This window comes from Peromyscus maniculatus, chromosome 4 (assembly GCF_049852395.1).
Source record: "Peromyscus maniculatus bairdii isolate BWxNUB_F1_BW_parent chromosome 4, HU_Pman_BW_mat_3.1, whole genome shotgun sequence".
NCBI lineage: Eukaryota > Metazoa > Chordata > Mammalia > Rodentia > Cricetidae > Peromyscus > Peromyscus maniculatus.
The window spans coordinates 8360990-8378288 of NC_134855.1; the positions used below are offsets into that span (position 1 = coordinate 8360990).

A 17299-nucleotide genomic window follows, 5' to 3' on the forward strand; every position below is an offset into this window, starting at 1 on the left:
CGGTGGGAGAGAGAGATGGAGACGGTGCCAGGGAACAGCACGGCGGCCAGAGCGCCCGGAGCCGGAAAACAGCTTTAGGGAGTAGCGGGGGGTCTGGGCGTCTCTGCGGAGCTGGGGGAAGGGCGGCCGGCGGGGCCCGGCGTGGGGCGCGTGGGAGCCACGCGGTCGGAGCCACAACAGCAGCTCGTTAACCGCGCAGATTAAGGACTTTGTCAATTACCTCCGAAGGCTGCTCGGGCGGATTAAACGCTTTAAAAAGTGCGACTAGTGGGAGGGACGACTAAGAAGCCCCCGCTGGGGTGGCTCAGATCCCTCCTCCCGCGGTCGGGACAGCTCTAGGCCAGCTTTCGGGGAGCGCGTCGGCGGGGACCCGGGATGGGCGGGTGCCGTGGGGTGTGCAGGAGCCCGGCTGCGGAGTCGGGGACTCGAGCACGAGATCGCCGGGCTGGAGACTAGCGGGCCACGCGCACACTTGACCCGGGACCTGGACCCCCGGAGTCCGGCAAGGGAGGCACCCGGTCTCCTCCCAGCCCCCTTTCTCGGGGATGATCCCGGCACCTGGGGACTTAGGCGAGTCCCGCCCGAGAGGAAGTTTGCGCGGGGCGCCGCAGGACGCGCGGGCTCCTCGGGGAGCCGGTGGCTGCCGTCGCGCCGGCTGCTGCTGACTAGTCCCCGCCACCCGCGGCCGGGCTGGAGCGGGAGTCACTCTTGGAGTCCGCGGGGCGCGCGTGCGCGTGCCCGGGAGGCCGCGGGGAGCAATAAAAGGCCCTGAGAGTCCGAGACGGAGAAGACGCGGAGACTGAGGCGGGAGGAGGAGGAGGAGGAGGGCGGAGGGAGGAGCGCGCGGGAGGCGCGGGAGCGGGACGCGGGGACGGCGCGGCGCGGGCGGCTCTCGGAGGCTCGCGCCCGCGCTCCCCGCGATCACACGCGCTCACACGCAGCCTTGCTGGCGGCCGCCGCTCCCGGGCCAGCCCTGGTCCCCGGCACCAAGGGGGCCTCCCGCGCGCGGCGCACCGGGTGCACCCCGCGCCTCCCTTGCGCTCGGCCGCGCCCCGCGTCCCCGCGGGTCCTGCGGGAAGATGGTCCACGAGCGGTGGAAGACCGTGGGCGGCGCGTCCCAACTTGAGGACCGACCGCGCGACAAACCGCAGGTACCCACGGGCACGGGGACGGGTGCGGGGGCTGGAGTTTGGGGAGCTTGGGCAGGACTGGGGGGGCACCTGCTCTCCTCCTCCCTCAGAGGAGACTTGAACGCGGGGTTCCCTGCAGGAGGCACTCGCTGCAGCCGGTCCCCACCCCCATGGGAGACCCCCGTGCTCGCTCACGCAGAGGGAAGAGGGGACCTATAGTTGGTTGTGGAACAGCCCTTCAGTTGGGGACAGCTGACAGATGATCCGCGTGCCGAGTCCCGTTCGCCCACAGCCACAATGGGCGTCCTCCCCACTTGCCAGGAGCCCCGCGCATCCTCCCGGGCTTCAAGATCAGGACCTGCCGCCCCCCACCCAGGGCTGCCTCCCCCCCCCCATCTCTCTCTTTATCAAGACACCCAACCCAACAGGGGACCAGAAAACATTAAAATCCTGTAAGAAGCCTGAGCACTGTGCTTCTCCGACTTTAAGACCAGGAGAGCAAGGCTCGGAGAGGTCCAGCTGCCGCCTGAGGCCACGCAGCCCTGCAGGGACTTGAACCCGGGTCTGCCGGCTCCTCTCTCCCTACTGCCTCTTCCGGGACAGCGAAGTGTCCCGGCTTGGAGGGTGCCCAGGGCTGTGCACTGCGCCAGCTGGGACAGAGCAGGGAGGGCCCACTGAGGGGCCGGGCATCCAGCCTCGGAGGCAGAGGAGTGGCCGCAGGTCTGCCCCAGGCTGAGCCATCAAGGGACTGGGATAGACAGGCATGCTGAGGAGGCCATTCGCCAAGGAGAGCAGATAATGGGCCTGCCCGTTTTAAATTTTAAATTTCTCCCAGACAGATGTCACTGGGGAAGGAACAGGAGCGTTTGCCACCAGAGAAGGAGGGGGTGGCCAAGGCCCGCCCCTCACTCTTCAAAGCTGCAGCTTTTCTTCCTGGAGTGACACTGGTCTGTCAAGGGGACCAGCTCGCTACCGCTACCGTTTGCAAAGCCCTGATGCTACCTCACTTCCTAGTCAGAGGCTCTTTGCAAGTATACACTCCCACACCACAGGACCAGAGAGGTTGAGGAATATGCCCAAGCCACACAGCATGCAGGCCAGAGAGCAAGGACTCGACTGTGTCTAACCAGTCCCTTTCCACGGCCTTCCTGGGTGATCTGCCGCCCTTCCTAACTGTATTCCTACCTTCACTGTGACCTGGTGACAGGGCCCTTCCTGCTGATATCTTAAAGAAGCAGCGATAACTTTCAGGCATTGTCCCCAAGGCTGCCCTCCTTTGGTACCTTACGGTCCTGGCTGCTTTTTTCCCTCCCTGGGCTCTAGCCCACTTCTAGAGCTGTGCTCTCTCATTTGATTGGCACCGTCAGGTCCCCAACACACTCCGACCCAGGGACACCCTACCTGTTCCCCACAGGGCTGCAACGAGGCAGTTTTGTTTAAAGCATGCCCCTGGCTCTAGATCCCTCCTCCCCTCTGAGTTCCCCCGGACCTGCCCTATGTCCCCCTGCCCAGCTTGTATTCCTTCCCAGAAGCCCAGGTCCGCTGTTTGATGCTTGGCCAAGAGGAATATGGGAGAGGAGGGGTGGGGACGTCTTGGGGAGTCTGCTACAAATGGGACTTCAAGGTGTCCTGGGCCAGGTGTGGCCGCCCGGGTTCTGATGCCCCTGGGGACCAGCTTCCAGCTGCATCAGGCAGAGCTCGGCTGTCTATGCTGGGTATGGGGTATCGGATACCCCTTCCATCACCAAATAGTGAGCCAGTATGCACCAGGCTGGGTCTTGTGCCTACTGTGTGCTTGGACCGGAGGCCAGGTCTTTCCTGTGAGCAACATGGAGAGAGAAGGGGGTGGAGGGAGAGAGGTGTACCTTCGCTCTCTCGGGGCCTTCTCCATTCTGGCTTTATCGTGGTCTCTGACATGCCTGCACGATTCTTGCTAAGCTGCTGTTTCTCGCTGGTGCATCTGTAAAATGGGACCAACCGGCCCCCGTCCTTCCTCACCTGAGCTAACAAGGAGTCGGGGGAACTTCTGGTGTATTTGCACCCCTCAAGGTGCTGTGTGCCCACAAAAAGGCTGGCTCCCCAGCAGCTCTCCTCTTTGCTGCCAGGGTGGGATACATGCACACTGCTGTTCCCCCAAAGGAGAACTGACCGAGACTGCACCCCAGCACCCCAGCACCCCAGCACCAGGCAGCGGCGCCCACACCCTTGCCTCTCACTTCTCTTCACAACTCCCTAGGAGGCTGGCAGATATAATAGATGAACCACTCCTCTACCTCCACCCCTACTTCCACCCCCACCCCCGCCACCCCCACTCTCAGGGACCAAACCAGTGACCCGAGCAGACTGGGCGAAGGGGAAGGGGAGGGGGCCTGTGTTCTTCCCTGACCGCCTCTCTTCAGAGCTTAGTCACTTGACTGGGGTGAGTGGCCCTCACCCTTCCTCACGTCCAGGTATGGCCACTCCTGGGGACCTCCGTGGGCCTGCCCCGCCTGGCTCTGTTCCCGAACGTCTCCACACTGCATGTACGACCTTGGCCAAGGGACTGACTCCAGCTTCATGAGGCCATCTTCCTGTCCCCTGCACGGGATGGGTCTTGTGTGCCTTGGGGCAGGAAGACGCTGCGGGGGGGATGTTTGCCAGGTGTTTGGATAAGACTAGAACCGCACACCGGCTTCCGGTCCTGGAATGACTGACAGAAGTCACCCCGAACCATCTCCTCAGAGGGAGTGGTACCTTCTTGCTGAGGGGACCCCAAGTCACCTTCCAGCGGTCAGCCTCCCAGCCATGCCCAATCCCGTGTTTCAGTGATTTCAAAACTTCTAGAAACATTCCAGAAAGCAAGCAAGCTATTCTGTTTGGGAAGTCTTTCCTGAGGTCTAACCTTAATCCTTGCCGAATTTAATTCACTCCATGGCTATTTATGGAGACCCTACATCACACCAGGAGATGCAGCCCACGCCTCAGGAAACACGGAGTCCCCTGGGGACAAACCCAGAAGTCAGGCACTGCCACAGGCCATGGTGGCTGCCACACGAGAGAGATTTCTCTTTCTTCTCATTCAGTAGAGTTTCGGAGGTCACCACATCAGATTTGGGGTGAGAGAGGAAGAGACCACTGGAGCCCCCCACAGTCAACTGTCCCTTGAGTCGGCATGGCCTGCCTGAGGCTCCTGGGCCTGGCGGAGGGGGCAGGGAGCTGAGAGGGGCCTGGTAGGTGTGGCCCTGGGGCGGGAGCAGCCGACACCCAGTGTGTGCACTTGGGGCTGGTCATGGCTAAACTTCTGGTATCTGGGGCCTGGAGGGGTGTGAGGGGCCAGTTCCTGTCTGCTCTTTGTTCAGGCGGGGGGGAGGGGGTGACCCTCAGTGACTGAGGCAGGTGGTGAGGAGGACGCCAGGACCTAGGGGCCCTTCACAGACACCCGTGGAAACCCCTTGCCAGCAAAGCGAGAGCCAAGCCGGAGATCCCCTGGGGAGTGTAAGTTTAGGTGCCTCGAGCCTCTAGGTGGGACGGTGCAGACAGCGCCCACATCATCTCCATCACCTTGGACACCTTCAGTGGCAGCTCCTAGCACCTTCCAGAAAGCCGGGGCACCCCAGTTCTCCAGTGCAAAGTCAGCAACATGGGTCCACCCTAAGTGCAGCCACAGCCTCTGACTGAGGCTCCCAGGACGGGGAGCAGAGTGGCTGTCTCCTGACACCCTGCCTCCCTGGCCCATGAGAGACCTCCTCATTCGGGCTGGCAGCCAAGATAAGGGTCTCTGTCTAGGACCCATGGGACCGGGCCACCAGGGAAAGCAGAGGGGGGGTGCCATATACTGGGATGGGGGGGGGGTTCCCAGGTCCCTTGGTATTGACTCTTTTCCTCCAGGTACCCAAGTTGTTCTCAAGGGCTGGGGACTCCAGAAAGTATACTGGACAAATGTCACCTCCCAATAGAGGTGTTCTGGGAGGCTCCTGCAGGCCCTGCATCCTTCCGTTAGACAAGCACTTGATTTTTTTTTTTCAATTTACTTTGTGTGGTGGGCATCGGGGTCACGTGTGCCACAGCACGTGTATGTGAGGTCAGAAGACAAGTTTTAGGATCCGGTTCTCTCCTTTACGCGGTTCCAGGGATTGATCTCAGGCTGCCGACCATCTCACAGGCCCGGCCACTGACCCCTCCTGCAGGGGATCAAAGACTCCCCTCTAGCTGGGAACATGGAGGCCTTCAACCCCATCTCCTGACTCAGGCTCCAGGCTCCTTCTAGGCACTGTTCCTTGTCCTTGGGAGGCTCCGTGCTGCCTCCCCCCACCCCCACCTTGTACAGGAGGGTTGGGGTGCACCTTGCTCTGCCTGGCCAGAGACTGATTAATAAGCTCCAGCCCGAGGCACAGCGCTGGCCGCCTGGCCCAGGCCCCCTTATTATCTTGGGCGATTTCTCTGCGAGGCACGTAAGCCGCAGCCTATAAAAGCGAACAGCTCTTCATCTTTAAAGTTGATCTCTAAAGACTAATTCTCCTCCAAGAGCGGCCTGCTCCATCTCTGAGCTCCCATGCCACACTGGCTCCAAGGGGACCCCGCAACTCCCTCCACTCTCCCCATCTCTGTCCCCTCAGCCCCCGCTCCCCTGGGACGACTTGTGCCCAATCCGTCAGGATGGAGTCCTGAAGACCCACCGGGAGATGATGAGCCTCTCTCCAAGCTGCGGGACTTGAATGCCACACAGTCAGAGGACGGGCCTTGGAGATGCTCCGGGCAAGGTGTCTCCTGATGGGTCAGAAGCGAGTGTGTCTGCACCTCGCTGCCAACACAGCTTTGTCCCTGCAGCCTTGCTCAGCAGGGGAGGACTGTTGGGGGACACTCACCCCGCTGTCTCTAACGCACCCCCACCCCTGTGTTGCGCCCTGAGCCTCAGTTTCACATCTGCACAATGAGGTGAGCAGCGGCCTTCCCAGCAGGGGCTGCTCAAGGCTTCAGAGGAGGGGACATGGTGCCTGGCTGTAAGGACCTGTGGGCTGCTGGGCCGCCTGGGGTCGGGGGCTTGCAGCCCGGGGTTGCCTCCATTCTGTGTGAGCCGTCATAAAGAGGAGGTAGCTCTGTCTCAGAACCTAAGGCGCGGGCTCTGCCGGGAGGTCCTGAGGCTCTGTGGTGCCAGGTGTCCCAGCTTGTCCCAAAGGCTGGCCTGGCCCACCTGCTGTTTCTGCTTCTGTGGACCCATCCACGTCACCGGCCAGGACTCAGCTGTGCCAGGTGGTCAGACAGGGGCCCAGGCGGGTTTCCTTCCCATGGATTACCAGTCCCCGGGTCCTCAGAAACCGTGTCCTCAGCCTTTGTCAGAGATCCCAAGGGATCATGTCCCCAGAGAGGTTGAGAATTAAGTCATGGACACAGACTCCCCTGGAGGGGACATGGGCTCTGAGCGAGAGTCCCTGAGCCTGGCTCGTGGGGCTGGCGGTGAGTGGAAAGGTGATGGAATCTGTCTTGAGAAGCGCTGGGGGAGAGGCAATCAAGGAGGGCTTCCTGGAAAAGGTCACCCCAGCCCCTGCTCCTCTCCTACCAAGAGACTCAGGAGTATTGGTGGTATTGGGACTTGTGGGAGAGAAGCAGCTACTTCTTAGTAAATGCAATGGGTGTTTTCTGTATGGCCAGGAAAGCAAGCCGGCAGTCAGCTACACCATAAGATCTTACCGCGTGTGAGAAAGGGAACGTGTCCTCCCAATGCAGAGGACACGCAGAAATAACGCTCTGGGTGGAAGATAAAAACCACCTCCAGATGCTCTGTGCACATTGATCATGAGATAATAAAAGCCACTAATATTTACTGCAGAAGTGGAACGTGCTAGGCACGGCTCCAGGGCCTTTAATACACTAACTCATTTAAAGAGGCGTCTCAGACTCGGGAAGTTGAGAATGTAGGGGCAGCGTGTGTGAGAGAGTTGAAATTTGGTTATAGAAGGTGCGTAGGGGATCCCACCCCGCACCCAGAAAGCAGGAGCTTGGGGCCCAATCAGAATGCTTCTAATTGGCTGTGTGACTCCAGGCAGGCCCCTTGCCGTCTCTGGGCTCCAGTTTTTCCCATGTGTAAATGCTCAGGGTCCGTGAGTGACTTGGTGGAATGAGTGGGACTCCAAAGCATTTGTCACACAGAGTCATGGCACCATTTTTAATTACAAGTGACGCCGTGGCTTTGGCCTCAGTTGTCCTTAAGTCACTGTCGGGACAGCTTGCTGTACCAGCGACAGCCCTGAGGCCGAGACTGCCCGTTACGGGAGGCACAGTCCCTGTGTCGCTTCAGCCCCTCTCCACAGTGGCCTCAGAGCTGCACTGCCTGGCTGTCCTGCCCTGTCCTGTGGGGCCCTGCTCTAGGAAGAGAGGGCTCTGTGCGGGTGTGGGGAAACAGGGCTCTCCTCGGCCGCTCCCCTGCCTCAGCCTCTGCTTTCCCTGCCTGTCTCTCTGACCCAGGGCTGTGTGCAGCTTTCTTCTGGGGTCTCTTCCCTCCCAGCCTCCAGAGCCTCACTGGGCAGAGTCACAGGCCTAGGCTGGCCTCTAACACTTGCCTTCCTTTCTCCTGTCTGTCTGTCTGTCGTCTGTGTCCTGGGCTGATCTACAGCGACCAAGCTGCAGCTACGTGCTGTGCACGGTGCTCCTGTCCCTTGCAGTACTTCTGGCCGTGGCTGTCACGGGCGCAGTTCTCTTCCTGAACCATGCCCATGCACCGGGCACGGCGCCCCCACCCATCGTCAGCACAGGGTCTGCAGGGGCCAACAGTGCCCTGGTCACCGTGGAGAGGGCCGACAGCTCCCACCTCAGCCTCCTCATCGACCCTCGCTGCCCTGACCTCACTGACAGCTTCGCCCGCCTGGAGGGTCTGCAGACCTCCATGCTGCGGGCACTGAGTGAGCAGCAGGCACAGCCGAGGCTGGATGGTGCCCCCGAGCTGCTGGACGCACTGGCTGACCAGCTGCCCCGGCTGCTGGCCCGGGCCTCCGAGCTGCACGCTGAATGCGCTGGCCTACGTAAGGGACACAGCATGCTGAGCCAGGGCCTCAGCACCCTGCAGAGCGAACAGGGCCGCCTCATCCAGGTAAGAGTGGCATCTGCGTATGCCGTCTGGTAGAGGGTGTCTTGATTTGAGGGGTGGGGCCGCCACCGGTCCCTGTGCTGAACATGTCATGTCTGTAATGTCGCTCAGTCTCCAACCTGGGCCTCGTGCTTTCCAGCTGTGGAGGGCTGTGTTCTCACATCCACGGCCAATATCCCAACCCAGCTTTCCTTCCACACACTTTCCTGGTAACCCTGCAGCCTTGTAGACCCAGCACTAGAGGGGCCGGCCCCCAGGCCCCCTGAGGGGCTGTGAACTGCAAGCCAGGCGGGCATTGCCTCTCTGCCCACCCGCTATCATTAGCTGCAAACTGAGGGAAGGTGGGGTGGGGCTTGCTCCCAGTCTCCTGAAGCGAGGAGCTGCACCCCTACCTCAACCCTTGTCACGGCTTTGTTCTGAGCTGCCCACGGCTTTCCAGGGATGCAGAGCCATCGAGGGGAACCCAGACAGGCCCTTGGCCTCCCAACTCCTCCCTGCCCACCCCTACCAGGTACCCAGCCAGGTTCCTGCAAAGATCCAGTGGGGTCGGGGGACAGGTTTTGGCCTTGGCTCTTCCATCAGCCCCTCAGCACCAGCTGGATCTCCTTGAAGGAGGAGGGACCCAGGACTGCCTCGTTTGTGTCTGCTGGTTTCCAGAACAAAAAAAAATTGAGGCTTGGAAAGCAGTGCTAGTGTGTCTTCAGTCCCTGCCCAGCCTCCAGCCCGAGGGCGCTTCACCTCTCCGACTCAGCCTTAGGGCTAAAGTCAACCCCATCCCACTAGCCACCCCAGCTGTTTCTATGTGCCTCTCATCCGGACACCCAAGGTGACCAGGCACTTGGTCACCCATAGCTCATGAGCGGTTACCCTCTTCCCTCCCCCCTTGAAGACCGCAGCTGGAGAAATTATAGCCCTTGTCACTCTGTCTGGGTGACTGACGGGGTGATGGGTCCCCTGGGTTGGGGGACATACAGCCAGCTTCCTGCTGCCCCTCCCCCGGGCCCATCAGCACAACAGGAGATTGCCAGGCTCTGGGTGACAGGAACCCCACTTTGCCTTCCCTGAACTCAGCCTTGATGAGCTGGCTACCTACATCCCTCTGAGCTGGAATGTCCCCCATGAAATGCAAGATGGATAGCATCCCCAGTCTCCAGGGCAGGAATTCATCTGGTACAGGACCATCCAAGATGTCTTCTGTCCTTCTGGATCATTCCGAGACAACCATCCATGTCCCCTTACCCTGTCTTGTAGTTCCTCCCCACAACCCTTGGTTCTGTCCCCAAAGCCATGATTGCCAGAGGTCTGTTGCTCACTGGCCCAGCTAAAGTTAGCAGTTCTGCCTGTTGACTTGTGGGGTCCATCTTAGCTTCGGGCGATCTTGGGGGGATCACATCTCTAGGTAGGTTCTTCCCACCTGTAAAATGGGGAACCAGGCCAAGCCGGAGGGATTGCTGGTGTTCCCGACTGTGCAGGGCTCAGCAGGCCTCTAGCATGTCAGCTCCGTCTGTAGGCTGTTCATAGGGAGCCACCACTGAAGACCCTGTGTGAATGGAAGTGATGGTCCACTTCCCCAGGGGCGGGTGCCTTTTTCAACCCACTCTGCAGAGGGGCAGACTGAGACTCAGTGGTGAAGGGGCCTGGTAGAAGCTTGGTCACTGCTAAGCCTCGCTGGAAGCAGCTGCCCTGATTTCACGGCCTCTGGTCACCGCCAGCTCCTCTCGTGATGGTTTGCGCGGCTCAGCGAGCAGAGACTGACTCCCTATTAATTCGGGGCAGGTTTATGTGTTTCAGTGGTAATCATTTGCTAGTTTAAACCGAGGTCTCCTCTGCCTGCCAGGGAGAGGGAGGGGCCGGGCCCGAGCTGCTGAATGTCACGGCCACGGTGACTCAAAAGGATGGGCTGTGCGGTGAGATTTGCTGAGGGGTCTTTGCTACCCCCTCATCAAGGGCTGCCTGTGCCCCCGCAGGGGCTCCATGGAGCCTGACCACAGGTCACTGTGGTCAGGGCTGCAGGCACCCCTGCCACCGCAGTACTCCTGGAGACCACTGAATCACCTGCTCAGCAGAGGGGAAACCAACAAGGCCCGGAGCTTCGCAGGGCCCTGCCTTCGGACGAGCCGAGAATCATATTTTGTAAACTGCTGGCTGGGTGTATTTCTTTCTCTTTCTCCGATGGGCTATTATCTGGCGAGTGACAGGTTCAGTGAGCAGGACCTGGCTCACTCCATGCTGCCTGCTGCCACCCCCTCCCCCTCCACTGGGCCCCATAGCCTCCTGAAGCCCAGGGGGAGGATGCAGGGGACCCCCACACCCTTCTGGCAGCCAGCACAGTAAGAGGTTCCCGAGGAACAGACGGACGGACGCTGCTCTGTTGAGCTCCAACCCATGGGACAGTGATGGAGGGGAGGGTGGGAGGGGCGTGTGTTGCCTCACGGAGCTGTGGTGTTCTGGAGAACAGGTAGTTATAGTCCACCCCAGAATGATGGACGGGTCCCCACCCTGGTCTGCAGACAGGGGGTGGAGGGTGTCACACAGCTGACGTGAGCCACCACCCACTCGGGGAAGACCACGGCCTGGCGCCCACCCACACCCGGGTTGGTAGTACAGTGGTCGCTCGCTCCTTTCCTGCTGTCCGCCCTGAGGAGGAGGGACGAATCCCGGTTCCCAGGGGTATGGCAGGGCCTTTCTCCTTCTAGACTTCAGATTCCCTCTGGGAACATGGAGGTTACGGCCTCAAGTCCTGGCTCTCCGGAGCAGGATGGGGCCCTGTGAGGTGATGGACAGCAGGCATCTATGGAGACTCCCTGCAAATGGGGGCCGGGGAAGGCAGCGAGGGCACCCTCGTTTGGGGCCCAGTTTGAACGCGGTGACTCCTGCCCAGGCTCTCTGCCCTTCCCAGGACTCGGGCCCGTTTTCCTCAGTGCAGGGGACCACCCCTGCCTTAGCCTCCTCGTGTGGCTGGAACGCACTAAAGCCAGGGGGGTAAAGCGAGGACCCCAGTGGGGCCGGATGCCATGCTGGTGCTGTGTGTGTGGCCACAGGTCCCCACAGGAGCTAGGCTAGGGATGTGACGATAACTCATTTCTCTCCTGACAACCAAGGCTTGCTAGGTTGTGGAGTGTGGTTCAGTGGGTAGTGCTTGCCTGTGAAGCAGGAAGCGCCAGGCTGGGTTCCCAGCATGTATTGGGTCTGGTGTCACTTGTCTGTAATCTCCACACTGGGGAGGTGGAGGCAAGAGCCATCCACATGACGCCCTGTCTCAATGAGAGAATGAAGACGGGTTCAGGCGGGGAGCTGGTTGGTGGGTGACCTCAGGCTGATGTCTGCTCTGCCTTTTCCTCCACTGTCCCCATCAGCTGGGCTGGATGCAGAGAAGTGGCCATGCCTCCGCCAGTGCCCTTGACCCCTCAAACTGCCATGGACATGACCCTGAGGCCAGGGAAGCAGGGGTGGGGGAGGCTTTCCTGGCGGGGGCGCCCCAGGTCTGTGTCCTCTCTAATGTCTTCTGTGCTCTGCAGCTTATTTCTGAGAGCCAAGGCCACGTGGCTCACCTGGTGAACTCCGTCAGTGATGTCCTGGAGGCTCTGCAGAGGGAACGGGGCCTGGGCCGGCCCCGCGTCAAGGCTGACCTTCAAAGGGCCCCTTCCAGAGGAGCCCGGCCCAGAGGCTGCGCTAATGGTGAGTGCCGTGGGCCTGCTTTCTCTGGGTGGGTGGCTCCGGTGCCCAGTTCCAGGGAGGAGAGGGTTGTCTGTCACCTGCCCCTTGACTCTGATAGACAAGCTGCTGCTGTAGAAACGGACTTCCTGTGGGCCAGGTGACTCAGAGCCTGACCTGTTGAGACATGAGCCCATTTTCCAGATGAGGAAAGCAAGGCCCCACGGATTCACCGGGGCTGAGAGTTCATGCTCTTGACCTCAGGTGGACAGGGTTGTCAGAGAGAGCTGGGGACCTCTTTGGCGGAAAGAGATGACAGCGTCTGGGCCTCCGCCACGCTCACGTGGCTCTCTTGTCTCAGGCTCTCGGCCCCGGGACTGCCTGGATGTTCTCTTGAGTGGACAGCAGGATGATGGTGTCTACTCGGTCTTCCCCACTCACTACCCAGCCGGCTTCCAGGTCTACTGTGACATGCGTACTGACGGCGGAGGCTGGACGGTGAGTCTGCCCTGTGCGTCCGTCCGTCTGCAGAGCAGCCCGCCCAGCATGCTCGGCCTGGCTCCAAACTCTGTCCGCTCCCTGTAGACACCAGGGGAGTCTGCCCTCAGGGAGCAGGAACCAGGGAAGAGGCACCATTGCTCCTGAGCCCTGAGCCCCCACACCTCACCTTAGTTCTCAGGGTGTGTTTCGGAGCGGGGTGAGGCCTTGCGATGGAGATGCCCAGGGACCTGTCACTCACGTAGACTGAGTAACACCTCTTTATCTATCGGGGTAGGCACACACTGGGGAGGAAGAAGGGGCTCAGCCCTGTTCCTCCCCATGTCTGCCTGATTGGGCAGTGGAAGAATGGGATGCTACCAGGCAGCAGGGGACGGTGAGCCACAGGTACCCTGAGGTTCCTCCAAGCTGGGGGAGCTGGTGCATCCCTCAAACCTAACCCGTTGTCTACAGAGCACCCGGTGGCGGGAAATAGAGCCTTGGGCTCAGCAAAGGCTCTGACGTCTGCCGGAGCCACTGTAGGGGAATAAGACAAAAAGAGGCAGGGTGTGGCTTTGTCTCAATAACTGGGCTGTTCTCGATGAAATCTGAATTTCACAAATGTTACATATTCCTCAGCACTACTCAGAGGACATTAAACAACCACCAGCAGCGGGCAGGCACTGTCCCGTGCAAAGCGACCTGCTGTCCGGGTCTAGAGCTGAGGGTGCTGCAGGAAATGTCTGCGATTCCTTCCCCACACTAGGAGGGTCAGACCGCTGGAGAGCCTCCCAGGATCCCTTGCACCATTGACTACCGTGTGCAAATTTAAAAATGCAAATCCCACAGTTTAATCCCAGCAGAGGCAGAGGCTGGTGGATCTGTGAGTTTGAGGCCAGCCTGATCTACAGAGCAAGATCCAGGACAGCCAGGGCTACAGAGAAGCCCTGTCTCAAAAAACAAAAACAAACAAAAAAATTAGCTTCACGGTATTAGAGCTATATAAACCAAAAATAAATAAATGCAATGCAAAACCCTCTTCCTTTATGCAGAATGAAGTGCTGGCTTGGCCTGAGGAAGCCTTGCTCTGTTGCTGGGTTCTCCCGAACAGTGGAGCACCTACTGTGCGCTGCGGACCTTGGAAGTGTTGAGATGGGGAAGCCCCAGCCCTGTCCGGTCAAGGGGCTTAGCATGTGAGGGAATCAGGCTGGAAGTCGCTGTGGCAGCCTGGAGGGGGGGAGGGGCTTTTGAGCACAGGCTGTGAAGAGCAGGTGACATTCTCAGGGCACAGAGTCAGCTGGGGTGTGTGGCACAAGAGGAAGTGAGGCTGGAGTCACCGACAGGCACGGGGGACATGGTGGGTGCTGGGGAGGGAAGGAATGAGCCTTCAGCAGTGGTCTGACTGTGTTCTCCGTCAGAGCTGGGACACTCACTCAAGAGTCTGCAGATGTGGGTGGAGTTCAGTTGACAGCATTGCCTTCTGCTTAGGAGGCAGTGTGACCTATAAGTAATACCTGGGCTCCGCCATCTATTGACTGGTCTGGCAATGATGTGGCTTTTGCTGTATGATCTTAAGTAAATTACTTTAGTTCTCTGAGCCCCGATTCTTCACAAGATTTTTTTTTTAATATCTTATGTATTTATTTATTTATTTTAGTTTTTCAAGACAGGGTTTCTCTGTGTAGTCCTGGCTGTCCTGGAACTGGCTTTGTAGACCAGGCTGGCCTCGAACTCACAGAGATCCGCCTGGCTCTGCCTCCCAAGTGTGCGCCACCTCTGCTCGGCCATTTCTTATTTTAACTCTGCACTTGTGTGTATTCATGGAGGCATGTGCATGTGAGTACCGGTGAAGATGCACCAGATCCCGTGAGTTATAATTGTGTAACACCTGATGTGGGTGCTGGGACTCAGTCCTCCGCAAGGTTCTTACCCACTGAGCCACATCTCTGGCCATAGCATTAGAGCTTTTAAAGGCACGCACCAGAGTGGCTGATAGGAGGAAAGGAATGTGCTGGAGGGAGACAGGACCCTGGAGATGCCAGGTCAGTGTCACTCGGCCAGGAACACTTCCAGGCCAGGCTGGGGTTGGCCTGATATGAGCTCCAGTGTCCCAGGCTGCTGCCACGGAGGGAGTGCTGGACACTGTGGCTTCGAAGCTGCCCAGCCTGTAACTCAGTCACCTCCCCTGATGGGGTGGGGTCACATTGCCGCCCTAGAACCCGTGTCTAACAGTTTTAATCTGGCTGTGATTCCCCTGCACTCCAGCCAAACCTCCAAAGCTGAGGAGATACAGAGTCAGCAAAGTGCCTGCCCCGCGAGCTTGACAGCCAGCGTCCATACCCAGCACCACGTAAGAGCTGCATCTGGCTGCTCAAGTCTGTAGCCCCAGCCCTGGGGAGGTTGACAGAGTTCCCGGAGCTTGCTGCTCAGCTAGTCTTGCTATCACTGAGCTCCAGGCTCAGGGAGAGGCCTTGACTCAAGAAAATAAGGTGGGGTGCCATTGAAGAAGACACCTGAGGTCACCCTGAAGCCTCCATAATCACAAGCACGTGCACATGCACGCGAGCACACACACACACACACACACACACAGCCTTTGTTTGTTTATTTATTTACTTTATTTTTGCTTTTTGAGACAGGACAGCCCTGGCTGTCCTAGAACTCACTCTGTGGATCAGGCTGGCCTGGAACTCACAGAGATCCACCTGCCTCTGCCTCTCAGTGCTGGAATTAAAAGCGTGCGCCTCCACCGCCTGGCACACGCACAGCTTTTTGTTAAAGAAATTGCACCGTCCACTTCTCTGTTTTTAACTTCTCTGTTTTTTGAGGGTAGTGAGGGTTCTAGATCAGGATGACCTGGAAACCAGTCAGGGTCTTTACCTTGGGCTGACCCTAGGGACGGCACAGGCCACCACAGTAACCCAGATGTTCAACACCACTCCACCTCACGTCAGGAAAGAAGGCTGCATGGTTCAGGGAGATACAGGCCCAGCCGCTCCCAATGTGGCCAGCCAACCTCTCTTCGTGTCTCTGACCTTGGCCTCGCACAGGCTGCTTCCACTGCTTACCCAAGACCTTTGGCATTACTATTTTTGGTGTTTGAGGTCTAGGCCGGTGGATGGCCAAGGGGGGAGTTTAAAACCAGCTGAAGTTACAAAGCAGAAGGGGTAGGGACTTGTAGGGCAAGGCAGCGTGAGTCAGCTTCTTGAAAGGGGTCGGTGTCCCCAGCAGAGGGGAGAGGGAGATATGGGGGCAGAGGGAGCAGAGAGGGAGCGTGGCAAAGCCTGCAATTAGGAGCCAGTCTGAGTGCAACCAAGGATCCCTGGAGACCCCGAAGATGGACACATCTCTAAACTTGTCTTCAGGCTCTAGGGGAGAGCTTTTAAATGTACCGGATCCGTGTCTGGGGTTAAAAGCTCTTTTGTTTTTCTAACTGCAAAGAGGCTGAGTTATGGCCTCTGCCTCTGGGATCCCTAGGCAGGCAAAACGGCCAGGAGCCCCCGCCAGGCCCAGAAATCAGATTTAAGGGTTCGGCTGGGCTTGTGCCTGTCCGAGGCCCTGCCATGCCGTGCATCTGTCTTCCACTCAGGCTGACTTGGATCCAATCTCCTGGGAAGTCAGTCAGGTCCTGGGCCTGGTAATTCCTTCGGCCTTGGCTTCAGGGACGATTAGCAGGGATGGGTGAGGAACAGTGCCTTTACTTAGACCCAATGCCTGGATGCCTGAATGGGGGCTCTGCCGGAGAGGTCGGAGCGGTCTGCAAAGTGCTTGTGTGGCTGGTAACTGTTCATATCCATTTGGCTTCCGTCAGAAACAATCTTCCCCCAGATGCCTGCGGGCACCTGTCAGGATCACCCACCCCCCTGACACACAGAATCTCCCGGACGCTCAATTGTTGTTTGGGAGGGTGCTGGTTTCTCAGGCCATCCATCCCCATTAGGTTCCCCATCAAAACGGCCCAGCTTCGGGCGCCAACACTGCGTGGTCATCCCCAGCAGACTGATGCTGTGCCGGGCCCCAAGCCCGAATGGACTCCTCCGTCACAGCCTGTGCTCCGGGGACTGGAGTGGAAAGCATGGGGCTCAGACTGAGAGGCACGTTGCAGCCAGAATACCATTTCCTGCCTGGCATTACCCTGTGCCTCTTCTACTCCAAAGGCCAGCAGGGTAGCCTGGAGATGGCAAGAGGTTTGCCTCTGCTACCCAGCCAGCCTGGCCAGGGAAAATCCAGGCCTCCTGAGGCCAGTCAGTGCAATTAATTGCTACTGAACAATTAATTGAGCACCAGCCAGCAGGGAGCCAGCTGGAACTGAGGCAGGGTCGCTCTCAGCTGGGAGGCAGATGGACTAGCGAGCTGGCTTGTGTCAAGGCTGAGGGTCACTGGAGAGGCCCCGATCTCAGTCTAGAGCCGCGCTGCTAGAGGGTAAAGTGGGGCCCGGTGGGCGCCGCAAGGCTTGTTCCGGGTCTAAAGCGGCCTCAGGCTGCGGCATACCTGACGTAAGAGGTCTGCGTCAGGACTGTGGGTGACAGGCCGCGGGGCTGCGCTCTTTCTGGGGCTCAAGTGAGTTCTCAGTGTCACAGGGTCCCCACAGGGAGGGGTGCCCCTGACAGGGAGTGGACTAAAACTGAAGCATGAGTTCCATGGACCCCGAGTCCTTGCTTCTGGGGGCTGGGGTGACCTGTAGGAGCAATGCCACTTGGGGCTCTTTGGGGTTGGAGAGGCCTCAGAGCGGATGGGTAGACGACGTTTCAAGGTGACCTTTAGGCTCACCTGGCCCCTGACGGTGACTAAGCCTCTCTGAGGTGCCCCATGCTCACTCCGGGGGTGGGGACATGGGGCGCAACGTCAAGGATGCTGCTGAACTTGACACCTGCCCCTGCCCCAGAAAATGAGGAAGGGTAGCCACGGGTGATCTTGTGACCCAGATCGGAGACCTTCCTCACTAGGCCCAGACCAATGCTTGCCATGTCCTCTGGAG

At 59.2% G+C, this 17299-nt stretch overlaps 1 protein-coding gene across 2 annotated transcripts in view; it reads left to right on the forward strand.

The window, feature by feature from the left end:
- Window positions 1-942: 942 nt before the first annotated feature.
- Fibcd1 (fibrinogen C domain containing 1) overlaps window positions 943-17299 on the forward strand; it is a 32419-nt gene continuing 16062 nt past the window's right edge. For both annotated transcript variants that reach the window (XR_006071003.2, XM_006983447.4), the window contains exons 1-4: window positions 943-1151; window positions 7720-8193; window positions 11709-11868; window positions 12206-12342. Coding sequence is in view for 1 of the 2 variants with exons in the window: in XM_006983447.4 (XP_006983509.1) it covers window positions 1080-1151; window positions 7720-8193; window positions 11709-11868; window positions 12206-12342 (843 nt within the window). In the remaining variant the exon portion in view is untranslated. The remainder of the gene's footprint in view (window positions 1152-7719; window positions 8194-11708; window positions 11869-12205; window positions 12343-17299) is intronic.